The sequence below is a fragment of the Pan paniscus genome, chromosome 10, assembly GCF_029289425.2.
Source record: "Pan paniscus chromosome 10, NHGRI_mPanPan1-v2.0_pri, whole genome shotgun sequence".
Taxonomy (NCBI): Eukaryota; Metazoa; Chordata; class Mammalia; order Primates; family Hominidae; genus Pan; species Pan paniscus.
Genome location: NC_073259.2, coordinates 66129569 through 66144446, shown reverse-complemented (window position 1 = coordinate 66144446; position 14878 = coordinate 66129569). Strand labels below are relative to the sequence as shown.

The window sequence follows — 14878 nt, the reverse complement described above, 5'->3', positions numbered from 1 at the left end:
AGGTGCCTGTAATCCCAGCTACTCGGGAGGCTGAGGCAGGAGAATCACTTGAACCCAGGAGATGGAGGTTGCAGTGAGCCAAGATCGCGCCATTTGCACTCCACTCCAGCCTGGGGTACAAGAGCGAGACTTCATCTCAAAAAAAAAGAAAAAAAAATCTGTGCATATTAGAGTATTAGAGACATAAAGATGGAAATAATAGGTACGGGGACTCCAAAAGAGGTAAAGGAGAGAATGGGGCAAGGGTTGAAAAATGATCTGTTGGGTACCGTGTTCACTATCTGGACAACAGGTTCAATAGAAACCCAAACCTCAGCATCACACAATATATCCATGTAACAAACCTGCACATGTACCCCCCAAATCTAAAATTAAAAAAAGAATTATCTGTGTACATTAATGTTTTATTGACTAAAAAAAGCCAAACAACATATTTCTTGGCTCTATTTTGTAGAAACAATGACCAATCCAATATCAATGAATATATATATAGCGATATATTAGTTATATACATTAATATGCATTAGTATATATGTAGCTAATTATCAATTTATTAATATGATATATAAATAGTACATATTATATATATACACACATATATACTATACATATATATGTTTTAGATATATATGTATAGCAATGAATATCCCTTGTGCCCAGCTTGTAGTCTTGAATACCATTTCCCAGGCTAGGACGAGACATCTATAAGATAAGCCTGGAATATCTAGTCGTACCAAGACAGCAAGGAAACGACCAAAGACTATTAGAATCAGGTTAAAAGGGCTCATAAGACAAATTCAAGAGGCTCCCATGGGACAAAAATGAAACTATGTATACTTAGAATACACTGAAACACATAGAGTAAATTTGGATCTATACATTCATAAGGATACTAAAAATTTTTAAAACCAAACAACATAATAAAACATTATACTGATCATCTTTGGAGAATGCTAGGTAAGAAACTTATCTTGAATAATGGTAAATAAAGGGAAATACTCAAGCTGTTTCTCAGAGTAACCTGATAATTTATGAGAAAACATTTCTCTTTACAGGAATATTTCACCTAATAAAGAAGAAATGACAGAATTAGAAGATCACCATCAGCAACACTAACATCATGAGAGACCACCAGACATACTGTGCCTCCTAGTAAAATTACACACCATCACCCATGAAGTGCATGAGCCGAGATCATGCCATTTGCACTGTACCCTGGTGAGTCAAACCTGAATCCAAGACGACACTAAATGTAATCACTAATTTACAGGAAATTTAGAGGAATGGAATGCCAATCAATACAGTCCTTCAGCTGTACTTGAGTGCATTGTAATGGTAACCTCACTAACAGTAGAGATCACCTTGTGTCCTTAACTTTCTGATACACAAATTCTTGAATACTACTATGGTCTTGATATGGTTTGTCCTCCTGAAACTCATGTTGAAATTTGATCCCCAATGTGGCAGGTTTTGGGAGGTGGGGCCTAGTGGGAAGTGTTTGAGTCATGGTAGTGGTCGACCCCTTATGAATGCCTTGGGGCCATTCTCCTGTTGTGATGTAATGAGCTACTTCTCACTATCATTCTGGCACAACTGAATTACTTTTTGTGGGAATGAACTAGTTCCCATGAGAGCAGGTTGTTATAAAGCAAGGACACCCCTGGGTTTTGCCCCTTCGCATATATCCACTTCCCCCTTTGACCTTCCACCACGTTGTGGTACAGCACAGGCCATAGCTTGCCAGCTTCTGGCGTACAGAATGGATTCTAAAGTCTTTGGCATGGATTTATTCTATAGTCTTCTGAACCTCTCCCCAACCTATGTTTCCATTATTAAAGCCTACAGCTCAGAACCCTCCAAAATCCAGTCAACAGAACTAAATACTTCTTTAGCCCCACTCATGTCTTGTGCTTTACTACCTTCTTATTTTGTTAACATCATAATTTATTTTCACCTCCACTATGTCACCTAAAAAGTACCTAATAACAAAGGGAGAAAAGAGCCTTCAAAGATACCTGTCGGGGACAGGTGGTAGTTCACACCTGTAATCCCAGAACTTTGGGAAGCTGAGGCAGGAGGATCACTTGAAGCCAGGAGTTAGAGAGCGGCCAAAACCACATAGTGAGACCTCATCTTTACAAAAAATTTGAAAATGAGCTGGGCATGGTGGCATATGCCTGTAGTCAGTCCCAGCTACTCAGGAGGTAAGATGGGAGGATCACCTGGGCCCAGGAATTTGAGGTTACCATGAGATACGACTGCACCATTGCACTCCAGCCTAGGCAACAGAGAGATCCAATCTCCATTAAAAAAAAAAAAAAAAAAAGGTTTTTAAAAAAATGTCAGTAAAACTTTATGATTTTTTAGAAAGGTCATAATTTTTTTTGTCACTAATACCCCAATACAGCTTGGGGGTAGGCAGAAGTCATTCTCAAAAATAATGAAGATTTTGGTGGTAAGTAAAGCTCTATTGAGAGCAAAAAGATGGGCCAGCAGTTCACCAGAGATGGCCAAGGAAGGAGACAGGCATAGCAAGCCCCCTCAGGTCCAAACAAACCTCAAAGATGTACTTTGCTTTTTGGTGTGTTTTTTTTTTTTTTTTTTTTTTTTTTTTTTTGGAGACGGAGGAATTTTGCTCATCACCCAGGCTGGAGTGCAATGGTGCAATCTTGGCTCACTGCAACCTCCGCCTCTGGGTTCAAGTGATTCTCCTGACTCAGCCTCCCAAGTAGCTGGGATTACAGGCGCATGACATCATGCCCAGGTGATTTTTGTATATTTAGTAGAGACAGGGTTTCACCATGTTGGCCAGGCTGGTTTCAAACTCCTAACCTCAGGTGATCCACCCGCCTCAGCCTCCCAAAGTGCTGGGATTACAGGCGTGAGCCACTGCGCCCTGCCACAAAGATGAACTTTGAAAACGGCAAATCGGCCATCATAATGCTTAAAGAATAAAATAAACTACTGTTAAAGAAAGCTATGAGACAATATCTCAAAGATAAAATTACAGTAAAGATACAGGCATTGTAAAAGAGAACCAGGCCAGGTGCGGTGGCTCACGCCTGTAATCCCAGCACTTTGGGAGGCTGAGGCTGGTGATCACCTGAGGTCAGGAGTTCGAGATCAGCCTGGCCAACATGGCGAAACCCCATCTCTACTAAAAAAACAAAAATTAGCTGGGTGTGATGGCGCACGCCTGTAATACCAGCTACTTGGGAGGCTGAAGCTCAAGAATCACTTGAACCCAGGAGGCGGAGGTTGCAGTAAGCCAAGATTGCGCCACTGCACTCCAGCCTGGGTAACACAGCAAGACTTCATCTCAAAAAAAAAAGAGAGAGAGAGAGAGAACCAAATAGAAATTGTGGACTTAAGAAGTGTAAGCAAACATCTCAAATCAATAATCTAATCTGTTACTTTAAAACACTGGAAAAAGAACAACTAAACAAAAAGCAAGCAGACGGGAAAAAATAAGGATTAGAGTGGAAACTAATGAAATGGAAAACAGAAAAATAGAGAACAAAACCAAAAGTTAGCTCTTTGAAAAAATCAAAATTGATAAACTTTTAGTCAACTAAGAAAAAAAGAGAGAAGACTCTAATTACTAAACCCAGGAACAAAACAGGGTCATTACTATGGAACCTACAGAAACAAAAAGACATAAGGAAATACTATGAACCACATGCAACGAATTAGATAAATTACGTTGAAAAATTCCAAGATGCAAACTACTGAAATGAATTTAAAAAGAAATGTAAACTACGAATAGATCTATAACAAATAAAGAGACTGAATTGGCCATTTAAAACTACCCACCGAAAACAAAACAAAACAAAACACAGACAAAAATAGGCCCAGATAGTTTCACTGCTAAATTCTACCAAACATTTAAAAAAGAAGAGCAATTCTTCACAACTCTTTGAACAAAGAGAAAGGATGAACGCTTCCCAACTCATTCAATGAGTCCAACAATACTCTGATACCAAAGCCAGACAAAAAACATCACAAGAAAAGAAAGTTAGAGATCAATATATATTATGCACATAGACACAAAAATACTTTTTAAAAACTACCAGGAAATTTAATCTAGAAATATATATAGAGATCATATTTGATAAGTGTGATTTATACCAGGAATGCAAGTTTGATTTAAAATCTGAAAATCAATTAATGCAATACATCTCTATTCTAAAAGGACAAAAACTACATGATCATCTCAATAGATGCAGAAAAAAGCATTCAGCAAAATTCAACACCCTTTCATGATAAAAGCAACAAGTTAGCAACAGTCAAGAACTGAACCTGACAAAAGGGCATATATGAAAAGCCCACAGGTAACATCAGACTTAATGGTGAAAGACTGAATGTGCTCCCTCCTAAGACCAGGAACAAGATGAGATGTCTCTTTTCATCATAGCTATTCAACACTGCACTCCAGCTTCTAGCGAGGGCAATTAGTCAAGAAAAATAAGAGGCACCCAAACTGGAAAGGTAAAACTCTTATTTGTAGATAATATGATCCTGTTTACAGAAAATTCTAAAGAATCCACTAAACCACCATTAAAACTAATAAATCAGTTCAGCAAGGTTGCAGGATACAAGATAAACATGCAAAAACAATTATATTTCTATACACTGGCAACAAACCTGAAAATAAAACAACTCCAATTACAATAGCGTCAAAAAGAAAATATATAAAAATATTTTAGGAATAGAATTGAAAAACTTATACTCTGATAACAATCAAACACTGTTGAAAGAAATTAAAGAAAACCTAAATAAAAGAAAGTCACCCCACATTCAGGGATTGAAAGACTATTTTTAAAACAGAAATACTTCTCAAACTAATCTACAGATTCAGCACAATGCCTGTCACAATCCCAGCTGGCTAATTTACTGAAATTGACAAACGGATCCTAAAACTCGTATGAAAATTTAACGGACCCTGTCTAGCCAAAACAATCTCACAAAAGAATGCAGTTACAGGACTCAAACCTCCTGACTTCAAAACTTACTACAAAGCTAAAGTAATAAAGACAATGCAGTACTGGAATAAGAACAGATAAGTACATAAATCAAATAGACTGAGTCCAGAAAAAACCCTCACATTATAGTCAACTGATTTGACAAGAATGCCAAGACAATTCAATGGGGAAAAAAGTCTTTTCCACAAATGGTGCTCAAACAACTTCATAACTACATGCAAAAGAATTAAAATGCAGACCCCCTCCTCACATTATGTACAAAAATTAACTCAAAATAGATCAAGACCTAAATATAAGAAAAAAACTATAAAACTCTTAGAACAAAAGAGGATAAATCTTCATGACACTGGAGCTAGCAGTTTCTTAAATATGACAACGGCCGGGTACAGTGGCTCATACCTGTAGTCCCAAGACTTTTCTACAAAAATTAGCCAGGTGTAGTAGCACGTGCCTGCAGTCCCAACTACTCAGGAGGCTGAGGTGGGAGGATTTGGAGGTCAAGGCTGCAGTGAGCCAAGATTGTGCCACTGCACTCCAGCCCAGGTGACAGAATGAGACCCTGTCTCCAAAAAAAAAAAAAAAAAAAAAGACACCAACCACAAGCAATAATAATAAAAAAAAATTAACGGACATCATCAAAATTAAAAACATTTGTGCTTTAAAGGACACCATCAAGACAAATTGGGAGAAAATTTTGCAAATGATACCGGATAACAGGCTTCAATGTAGAATATATAATGAACTCCAACAACTCAATAAATAGACAAATAATTACAAATGAGCAAATGAACCGATTAGACATTTCTCCAAAAAAAGATATACAAAAGGCTAATCAGTACATGAAACATGCTCAAGATCATTAGCCATCATAAAAATGCAAATAAAAACCACAATGAGACACTACTTCACAAATGAAATAAGTGCTGGCAAAAACACAAAGAAATTGGAACCCTCTATCATTGCTGTAGGAATGGAAAATGGTGCAGCTGCTTTAAAAACAGTTTGACAGTCCCTCAAATGATTAAACACAGAATGACCATATTCCACTCCTAGGAAATGAAAACATATTCACACAAAAACTTGTACACAAAAGTTCCTAACAGCATTATTCATAATAGCCAAAAAGTAAAAATAACCCAAATGACCAACAACTGATGAATGGATAAAATGTGATTTAACCATACAATGAAATATTATTTGGCATTAAAAGAAATAAAGTACCAATACACATTTCCACACAGATGAATCTTGACAACCTATGACAAGTGAAAGAAGCCAGTCACGAAGGACCACATATAAGATGATTACATTTACATCAAATGCCCAGAATAAGCAAACCTATAGAGACAAAGTCATAGTGGTTGCCCAGAGCTTGGGGCGAGTGACTGTTAATGAGTTTTTTGGGAGAGGGGTGATGAAATGTTCTAAAATTGTGTAACAGTTGCACAATTCTTTGAATACACTAAAAACCATGTATGTATACACTTTAAATGGATGAAATGTATGGAACATGAATTATATCTCAAAACTATTATAAGAAATACATAAAGCAAAACTTACAGAAAAGAAAAATTCAATTTTACTTGAATATTTCAACATTTTTCTTAGTTATTGAACATACCACAATAGTATCAAAAATTGCATTAATCTTGTTGAAAAAAGATTAAAAATTTATAACATGAAAAATATAAAGTATAAAATTTAGCCTTTTAAAATGGTCAAGAAATATTTTTTTCTATAGTACCTTAATTTCTGGTTAGAAAAGATACCTAGGAGTATTTAAATAGGATACACAAAACAAAGGGAACATGAAATCTGAGACTCCAACTGAGTAGAATTTATACGTTTCCTTCATTATTTTTTTGATAGCCCCTTATATTATTACATATTTTTTCTGTGCATACCTTTTTCAGCTACAATGCAAGGTACGGTTTCCAAACTACCTGGCTCTTTTTGTCATTTAAACAGGATTTGCACCAGAAAGCACAATCTATAGGCTGTCCTTTCCATTTTTCATCATAATATAAATGAAAAGTCAAGCAGGCATGTAAACTTCAAATGTAACCCTCAAGTAAGGCACTTTCCAGACATATATTACCTGATCAATTCCCCTTCCTTTGCACTGAAGAATGATGACTTCCAGAAGTTTAGCTGCATGACACTCTGCATCTTCTCCTGCATCTCCACATAGTACCTGCAGTAATTACAATTTAGCTCAGCAGTAAGTGGCACAGCATAGAGGTTAATCAAGTCCACATGCACAAATGTCCCATATAAATTCAGCCATAGGAACCACAGCTTTGCTTGCTGTGCAAGTTTACCTCACCAACCCAAAGAAGAATGGTCAAAATAAATTCCATCCATCATCTCATTTCTTATAAGGAGCAATAATTCACTTATTTGACCTTGGATTAATAATGTAGACTACATGAGCTAATTTTCCACATAAATGAAGCTTCCCTTTAAAGGCACCAAAACTACAAAATGAAATCAAAACCAAAACAAAATAATCTTCTTATTAAACAATGAAACTATTTTTCTGTTCCTTTTGAATCCTGGTCCATATGAACCCATTTTTTTCATAACCACCATAATTTCATATTACATACCTTTCAATTCTCCAACATGAACTTAATAATTAGGAATATTTTTCATGGACATTGTAACCATTTATAACTATACAATATGACAGTAGGTGCATATAACAAAGTTATCAGACAGTTCCCCTATTATTAATTCTGTATTTTCACTATTATAAACAATTCCACAATGCAAATGTTCATACATAAAATGTGGAATATGACTGCCTTATAATAAGATTCCCAAAAATGTTCCTAGAGCATGCTTATATTAAAAATTGTTTAAGGTAAAAAGGATAAATTAATGATTCAAATATAAGACATAAGAAAAAGAATAGACTTAAAGAAATAAGGGTGGGCCAGAAATTTAAAATATAGACAAAAAGAGGTAACAGAGAGAACTAAAAGCAAATTCATTGAAAAAAAAGACTTAATGAAGTAAGCAGCTTTTATATGTTATTTTTAAGAAGAAAAAAAAGCAAAACATTAAAAATATTAGGAAAGAGACAAATACAGACAAAAGAGATTAGAAATAATACTATAAAGAACACTATATTCTTTACATTTAAAAACTCAGATTAGATGATTTTCTAGAAAAATAAAATTTAAGAAAAATTAATTAAGAAATTCCAGATAATTCTGACAGATTTAACATTCCCATTTAATTTCATTCTCTCCCAAAATGCTATCAAAATGACAACAGAGAAATTTTAAAGATGTACATATACAAAGACAGAAAAAAGTAGAGAGAACAGCAATACACATTTTGGAAGCTGGAAAATAGTGAGCTGAATGATAAGCAGATATCAGTCAAAGCCAAGAGTCAACTGTATTTACATGAATTTAAAATGCTATCTCTAGGACAGTATACCACAGTCTAGCTTCTAAATGTGAATGGACTCTGGAACCAGGCTGCTTAGGTTCAAACCGCAGCTCTTCCACTTATTAGCTGTGTTTTTAGAAAAGTTACTTAACCTCTTTTACTGTCCCCATCTATAAAATGGGAATAAAAGAACCTACTTCATGGGGTCGTATGATACAGAAAGAAAAATAATTACTCCCTTTTCTCAAAATTGCATTTACTTGGGGACCATTTGTTTTGGTTTGCCAAAAGGAAAGAAAACAAAAATGTATCTTGTAATTTTTTAAATAGGCTGTGGAGTCAGATTAGGTTCAAATCTGGCTCCAACACATAGTAGCTATGTGATTACAACTATTTCCTAACCTCAGGTACAGTGCAAGAAATTATGTCTTAGTTTCCTTTTGATACAAATGTGATACCTTCCTCATACTGTCATAAAGGTTAATATTATAGAAAGTGCTTAGAAAATGGCTGGTATACAATAAGAATTCAACAAATATTAGCTAGTATTAAAACTAGTATTTCATATTCATAAAAGAATATGAAATATATTTTAACTACTTGATAAGCATAAGGAAATCATTGTGAACATCAATTTTACTATATCTGCAAATACACAGGGGAAGCTGTAAATTACTAATGGAATACACAGAACTGTTTTACTTGTTTCTTTCCCTCTTTCTCTATCAGCTACCTCTCTAACGGAAAACTGAAGGCTGCCCGGTGATTATGATTTAACAACATGGGTTATCCACAGAGGTAAATGAATCATTACAACTCACAGATCAGCCCCTTCACTTTATACCTGAAGCAGCTTACTGACTTCCCAAAATTTCCCTGACTCTTTAGAACTGAACTGAGACCTAGACCTAAACCAGATCTACTGATTATCAGTGCAGAGCTCTTACCAGATTTTGGGTACACCCCTTCTGGTAAGGAAAACAAAAGTGTGTTGGGAGGGTTGTACACTAGCTATTTCACTCCCAGCTCTACGGCCAAACGTTTTGGTTTCTGGTTATTTGAGCTTTATAAAATCTGCCTGCCAGCTTTATGCAATATAGTTTCAGTTTCATATTTATGTGTGTGTGTGTGTGTATGTATATATTTACTTATTTATTTACCTAAAGGAGAAGAAAAACGTTATTTAGCCAAAGATCCCAAAAGATAACCAATAGTGGGCCAAATCTATCTTGTGGCAAAGACAATACGGTAGACAATCATGTTTGTGTATAAGGATAACAGTAGCCATTATGTAGATTGTAGATTATAGATTATCTTGTTAAATGATGCTTTTCCAACTATTATAATTTTTATCTTATGTTGTTTATGCTCAAATTACCTACATCTAGTGACTTCCAATATATACATTAAATTAAAAAATAAAAAAGATCATTCCATTTGTCACTGATTAACAAAACGTGTGGTTAATTTTCCTAGCACTTTAATCAAGTAGAAAATTCATGTCCAAAAGAAAAAACAAAAAGTAAAAAGTAAAGATATAGAAATGGCAAACATTCATAAGCACGACATACAACATGAAACTTTCAAATCCCAAAGATCCTTTTGAAAATACAAATGAAAAAATATATGTTGATGAAGATAATGCAGAACTAAATGTGTAAGAAACAAACTGAAAAAGTATCCTGAAGCAAAACAGGCAAACATTAGTTAAGAACCACTGAAACAATAGATTAGGTCATGCTTACCTTCCTACACATTGTAAAAAGAATTTCTAAATGTTTTGCATTTGATAGTAAGGTATCTGTATCTATTGTCACATAATTATGCAGGAGAGGCATCATGTCTGAAAAAAAATCAAAATCCCAATGAGACTTGAGTGACAGAAATAGAAATAAATTATTCCCACTGAAACCATATTTCTGTAGCACCCACACATTAGTATCTTCCCATGCAACCACAAAAGGCTAGAGATGAAAGTAATAAGTCTGATGTGTATTTATAGATGGGGAAAATGTGGAGCAGAAAGACTAAGATGCTCATCATTTATGAAGTAATTGTGCTGAATTTTTTCCCTTTCTCCACTGCACACTCATCCCTATCTGACATATTTTATATTTTCTTGCTCATTTGTCTGAGTGATTCCCTACCCTCCCATCTTCCCCATTAGAATGTAAGCTTCAAAAGGGCAAAGCCTGTTTATTTTGCTCACTGCTGGATTGCTGAGATTAGAATAGGGCTTGGAATATAGTTGGTGTCCATAAAATACTTATTAAATTAATATATGGATATATGCTCTGGTCATAAACTAACTTAAGACTCAATAAGAAATACAGCCTACCTCCTCTGCCTATATACCTAGGGCTGAAAAACACTGCTACAATAGCCCCAGCTTTTATGTGACCGGGAAATAAAAACATTTTCTGATCAATATTGGAATCATATGTGTTTTTATTTCAGGTGTCAACAGGAAGTAATATCTAGACACAGAAAAGCAAAAATTTTATATGGTCAAAGCCATACCTGTAAAGTATTCAAAGCAATCCTGCTGAAACACTTCATATAGTATACCTAGAAGCTGCCACATTTGAGGGGAAATACTGTGGCAGGTTAAACTGTATGCCAGGGAAAGAATTTCTTCATAGAATTCTAGAAGAAAGAAAATCTCTAGTTAGAATGCTAGGAAATAGCAAAAGTTAAAACAAAGACCACACAGAGGAGGGTTTAGACTACCTACGCACACAGAGTCCTCCTCTATCCAATGTACTCATAAGCCTCCCTTTCTCAGTATTTGTATCTTCGGCTATGTATCTGCCTCCTTCCATTTCTTACCAAGATCTGCCCCTCTGTTCAATAAGGCAAGGCAAAAAATTGTTTTCACTAAACTTTCTTATACTATTGAAAAAATAAAGCTTTTTTCTATTTTATAATCTATATTTATAAAACTGTATTAGAAATAGATACAAGAAGGAATAGATTATCATTCCTCATTTATGTCGAGGATTTAAAATGTACAAATAATTAATAATATTCTTTGGAGAGCTTAATTATATCAGACTAAAGTATCTACCTATCTCAAATTTATAGTTTTACTAACAACTATATACCGGGCAGTATTTTGTCAATTTACAAAACTTGTAAAACGTACAGTATTCTTCAAGTTAATCAAGACAATAAGACCCACTATAAAGTAGAAGAGTTCAAAGGAAATGTTCTTATACTCACAAATATCATTATCCTCAGTCAAAAGTAAATTATATCTACACGTACAGCCAGGAAACACAAATCTCAACAAAAATTTCAAATAGTTCCTGCCATACCACTGAGCAAAGAAGTCTAACTTGAAAGGTTTTTCCTCTTATAAAAACTAGTGGTCACCCTAGAAACTTGATTAAAGTTTCTCTAACATTACTTAAAACTTAATATATTCAAAAGCTAGCAAAATAAAATGGAAATTACAAATATTGATAAATAATTTATGTAAGAAAATAATTTGAAAAATAAATTATCTAAATATGGAATTTCTAAAAGTTCTAGCATGGCACTGGGATAAAAACAGACACACAGACCAATGGAACCGATTACAAAGTCCAAAAGTAAATCTACCCATTTAGGGTCAATTAATTTTCAACAAAGATGCTAAAAACACACAATGGAGAAAGGACAGTCTCTTCAATAAATGGCACTGGGAAAACTAAATATCCATTTGCAGAAAATCAAATTAGACCCTCATCTTACACCACATACAAAAATCTACTTGAAATTAATTAAATACTTAAGCTCTAAGATCTGACATGATAAAACTACTAGAAAAAAACACAGGGGAAAAGCTTCATGGAAACTTGGAACACTGGTCCAGGGAATGATTTTTTTTTTTTTTTTTTTTTGATATGAGGATATGACCCCAAAGCACACACAACAAAAGCAAAAACAGACAAAATAGGATTACATCAAACTAAAAGGCTTTTGCATAGCAAAGAAAACAATTCACAGAACAGACAACCTCCAAAATGAGAGAAAATATTTATAATCTATATCAAATGAAGATTTAATATCCAAAATATATAAGGAACTCAAACCATTCAGTAGAAAGAAAATAACCCAACTTAAAAATGGGCAAAGGAACTGAATGGATATTTCTCAAAAGATTATATAAAAATGGCCAACAAGTATACAAAAAAATATTTTAAATCACTAATCATCAGGGAAATGCAAATCAAAACCACATCATATCTACGAGGATGTCTATTATCAAAAAGACGAAAGTTAAATGCTGGAGGGGATGTAGAGAAAAAGGAAACTGTTGTATACTCTTGGTGAGAGAGTAAAAACAGCCACTGTGGAAAGCAGTATGAAGGTTCCTCAAAAAATTAAAAATAGAACTATCATATGATCAAGTCATCCTAGTGCTGGGTATATATCCAAAGGAATTAAAATCAGGATCTTGAAGAGATAATGTGCCCTCCTATGTTCACTGAAGCATGTTTCACAATAACCAAGATATGAAAATACCTAAGTGTCCACTGACAGATGAACAGATAAAGAAAATGTGGTATATATACATGATGGAGTACTAGTCCACCTTAAAAAAAAAAAGAAAATCCTATTATTTGCAACAACAGAGATGGACACACTATGTTAAGTGAAATAAGCCAAAACAGAACTTTCAGAAATTCTTTTATTATTAATTAAAGGCCATAGTTTACATTAAGGTTCACTCTGCATTGTTCATTCTAAGGGTTTTGACAAATGTATAGTGACGTATTCATCATTATTGTATCATACAGAGTAGTTTCACTGCATAAAACTTCTATGCTCTACCTATTCATCCTTCCCTCTCTCCCATCCCCAAGCCCTGGCAACTACTGGTCTTTTTACTGAAAGATGTACTTTTTAAAAATATTTATTTTTTAATTGACAAATAAAAATTGTATCTATGATTTATACACCGTTTTGAAATACGTGTATTTTGTGGAATGACTAAATCTGGCATCCATTACTTCACATACCTTTTTGTGGTGACACCACTTAAAATCTACTCTTAGCAATTTTCAAGTATATAATACATGGTTATTAACTATGGTCACCATTTTGACCAACATCTCCCCTCCCTCCACTTCCTGCTAACTAAATTCTGTTCTTTCTATGAGTTTGAGATCTTGTGGTATCTGTCTTTCTGTGCCTGGCTTATTTCACTTAGCATAATGTACTCCAGGTTCACCCATGTTGTCACAAATGACAGGATTTCCTTTTCAAGGCTGAATAGTATCCCACTGTTTATATCTACCATGTTATATTCAAGTACTCTTCAAATATTATTCACATATATTAGCAGTGCATGCTCAACTTTTTACTAACAGAGTGAACAATAAAAAGCCTGGAGACAACTGCTCTTAATCAGAGACAGGCTTTTCCTGCATCCTTCTATCTGAGTACTACACAGCTTGCATCTGTGTCACACCCACATGATGTGGGGCTAGCATCTTCAAAATGCTTGAATACAACGGAAGACTCACCTCCTCTACAAAATTCCCATCAGCTTGTAACATCTAGCATTAGTTACTGATTCTACTCAGAAGTCAGGTACCATAATAGATAACAGGACAATTAATTCATACTTTGAGACAGGATCTCACTCTGTTGCCCAGGGGGAGTGCAGTGGCACAATCACAATTCATGGCAGCCTCTACCTGCCAGGCTCATGTGATCCTCCCACCTCAGCCTACAGAGTAGCTGGCTGGCACCACAGACACATGCCACCACACTCAGCTAATTTTTTTAATTTTTTGTAGAGACAGTGTTTCACCATGTTGCACTGGCTGGTCTTGAACTTCTGGACTCAAGCAATTCACCCACCTCAGCCTCCCAAACTACTGAGATTACAGGTGTGAGCCACGGTGCCCAGCCGTTTCACATTTCTGATTTTAAAAAATGCCTATTAAACATTTTTCAATCCCAGATTAAGGTAACCTCACCTAAACCTCATCCCAGTTCATTTCTAGCAATGTACAATTTAAAATTACTGTCCTTTAAAATTCTAAAATCAAAAATTCTTCGTTGGATGTATAATTTTTTATCTCTGAATGAAAATACAGATATTTAACACTAGAAAGGACATCCAAAAATTAAAGTGATTATGCTTCTCTTTCTCAAAATTGTCCATCTTGTTAAATCTGAAGGGCTAAAATTATACTTTGAGTTCAAATTTTTAAAATTTTTTCAATTTATCTTTTTATTTAACCTTTGAACTTACCAATTACATGTTTCTGCAGAACAAGATCAATGATCCGTAGGCAGATATTCTCTAACTGCTGGGTAATCTAAAGATAAATGTTAAATATTAAGCTTAAAATTATCATAATTAATATATAAATTTAATATTGTGCCAATAAAAATATCAAGAGGACATTTTTGAGGTGGTAACTTGACAATTCTAAACTTCATGTGAAAAACTAAACATGCAAGAATAATCAGAAAATTTTGAAAAATAGACTGAC

General features: G+C 34.6%; 1 protein-coding gene across 5 annotated transcripts in view; it reads right to left on the bottom strand.

The window, feature by feature from the left end:
* IPO8 (importin 8) overlaps positions 1 to 14878 on the bottom strand; it is a 70778-nt gene that overhangs the window by 13080 nt on the left and 42820 nt on the right. For all 5 annotated transcript variants that reach the window (XM_063593129.1, XM_063593130.1, XM_003828823.5 and 2 more), the window contains 4 exons: positions 14635 to 14701; positions 10905 to 11030; positions 10130 to 10227; positions 7081 to 7176 (listed from right to left, as the gene is read on the bottom strand). In XM_063593129.1, the coding sequence (XP_063449199.1) occupies positions 7081 to 7176; positions 10130 to 10227; positions 10905 to 11030; positions 14635 to 14701 (387 nt within the window). The remainder of the gene's footprint in view (positions 1 to 7080; positions 7177 to 10129; positions 10228 to 10904; positions 11031 to 14634; positions 14702 to 14878) is intronic.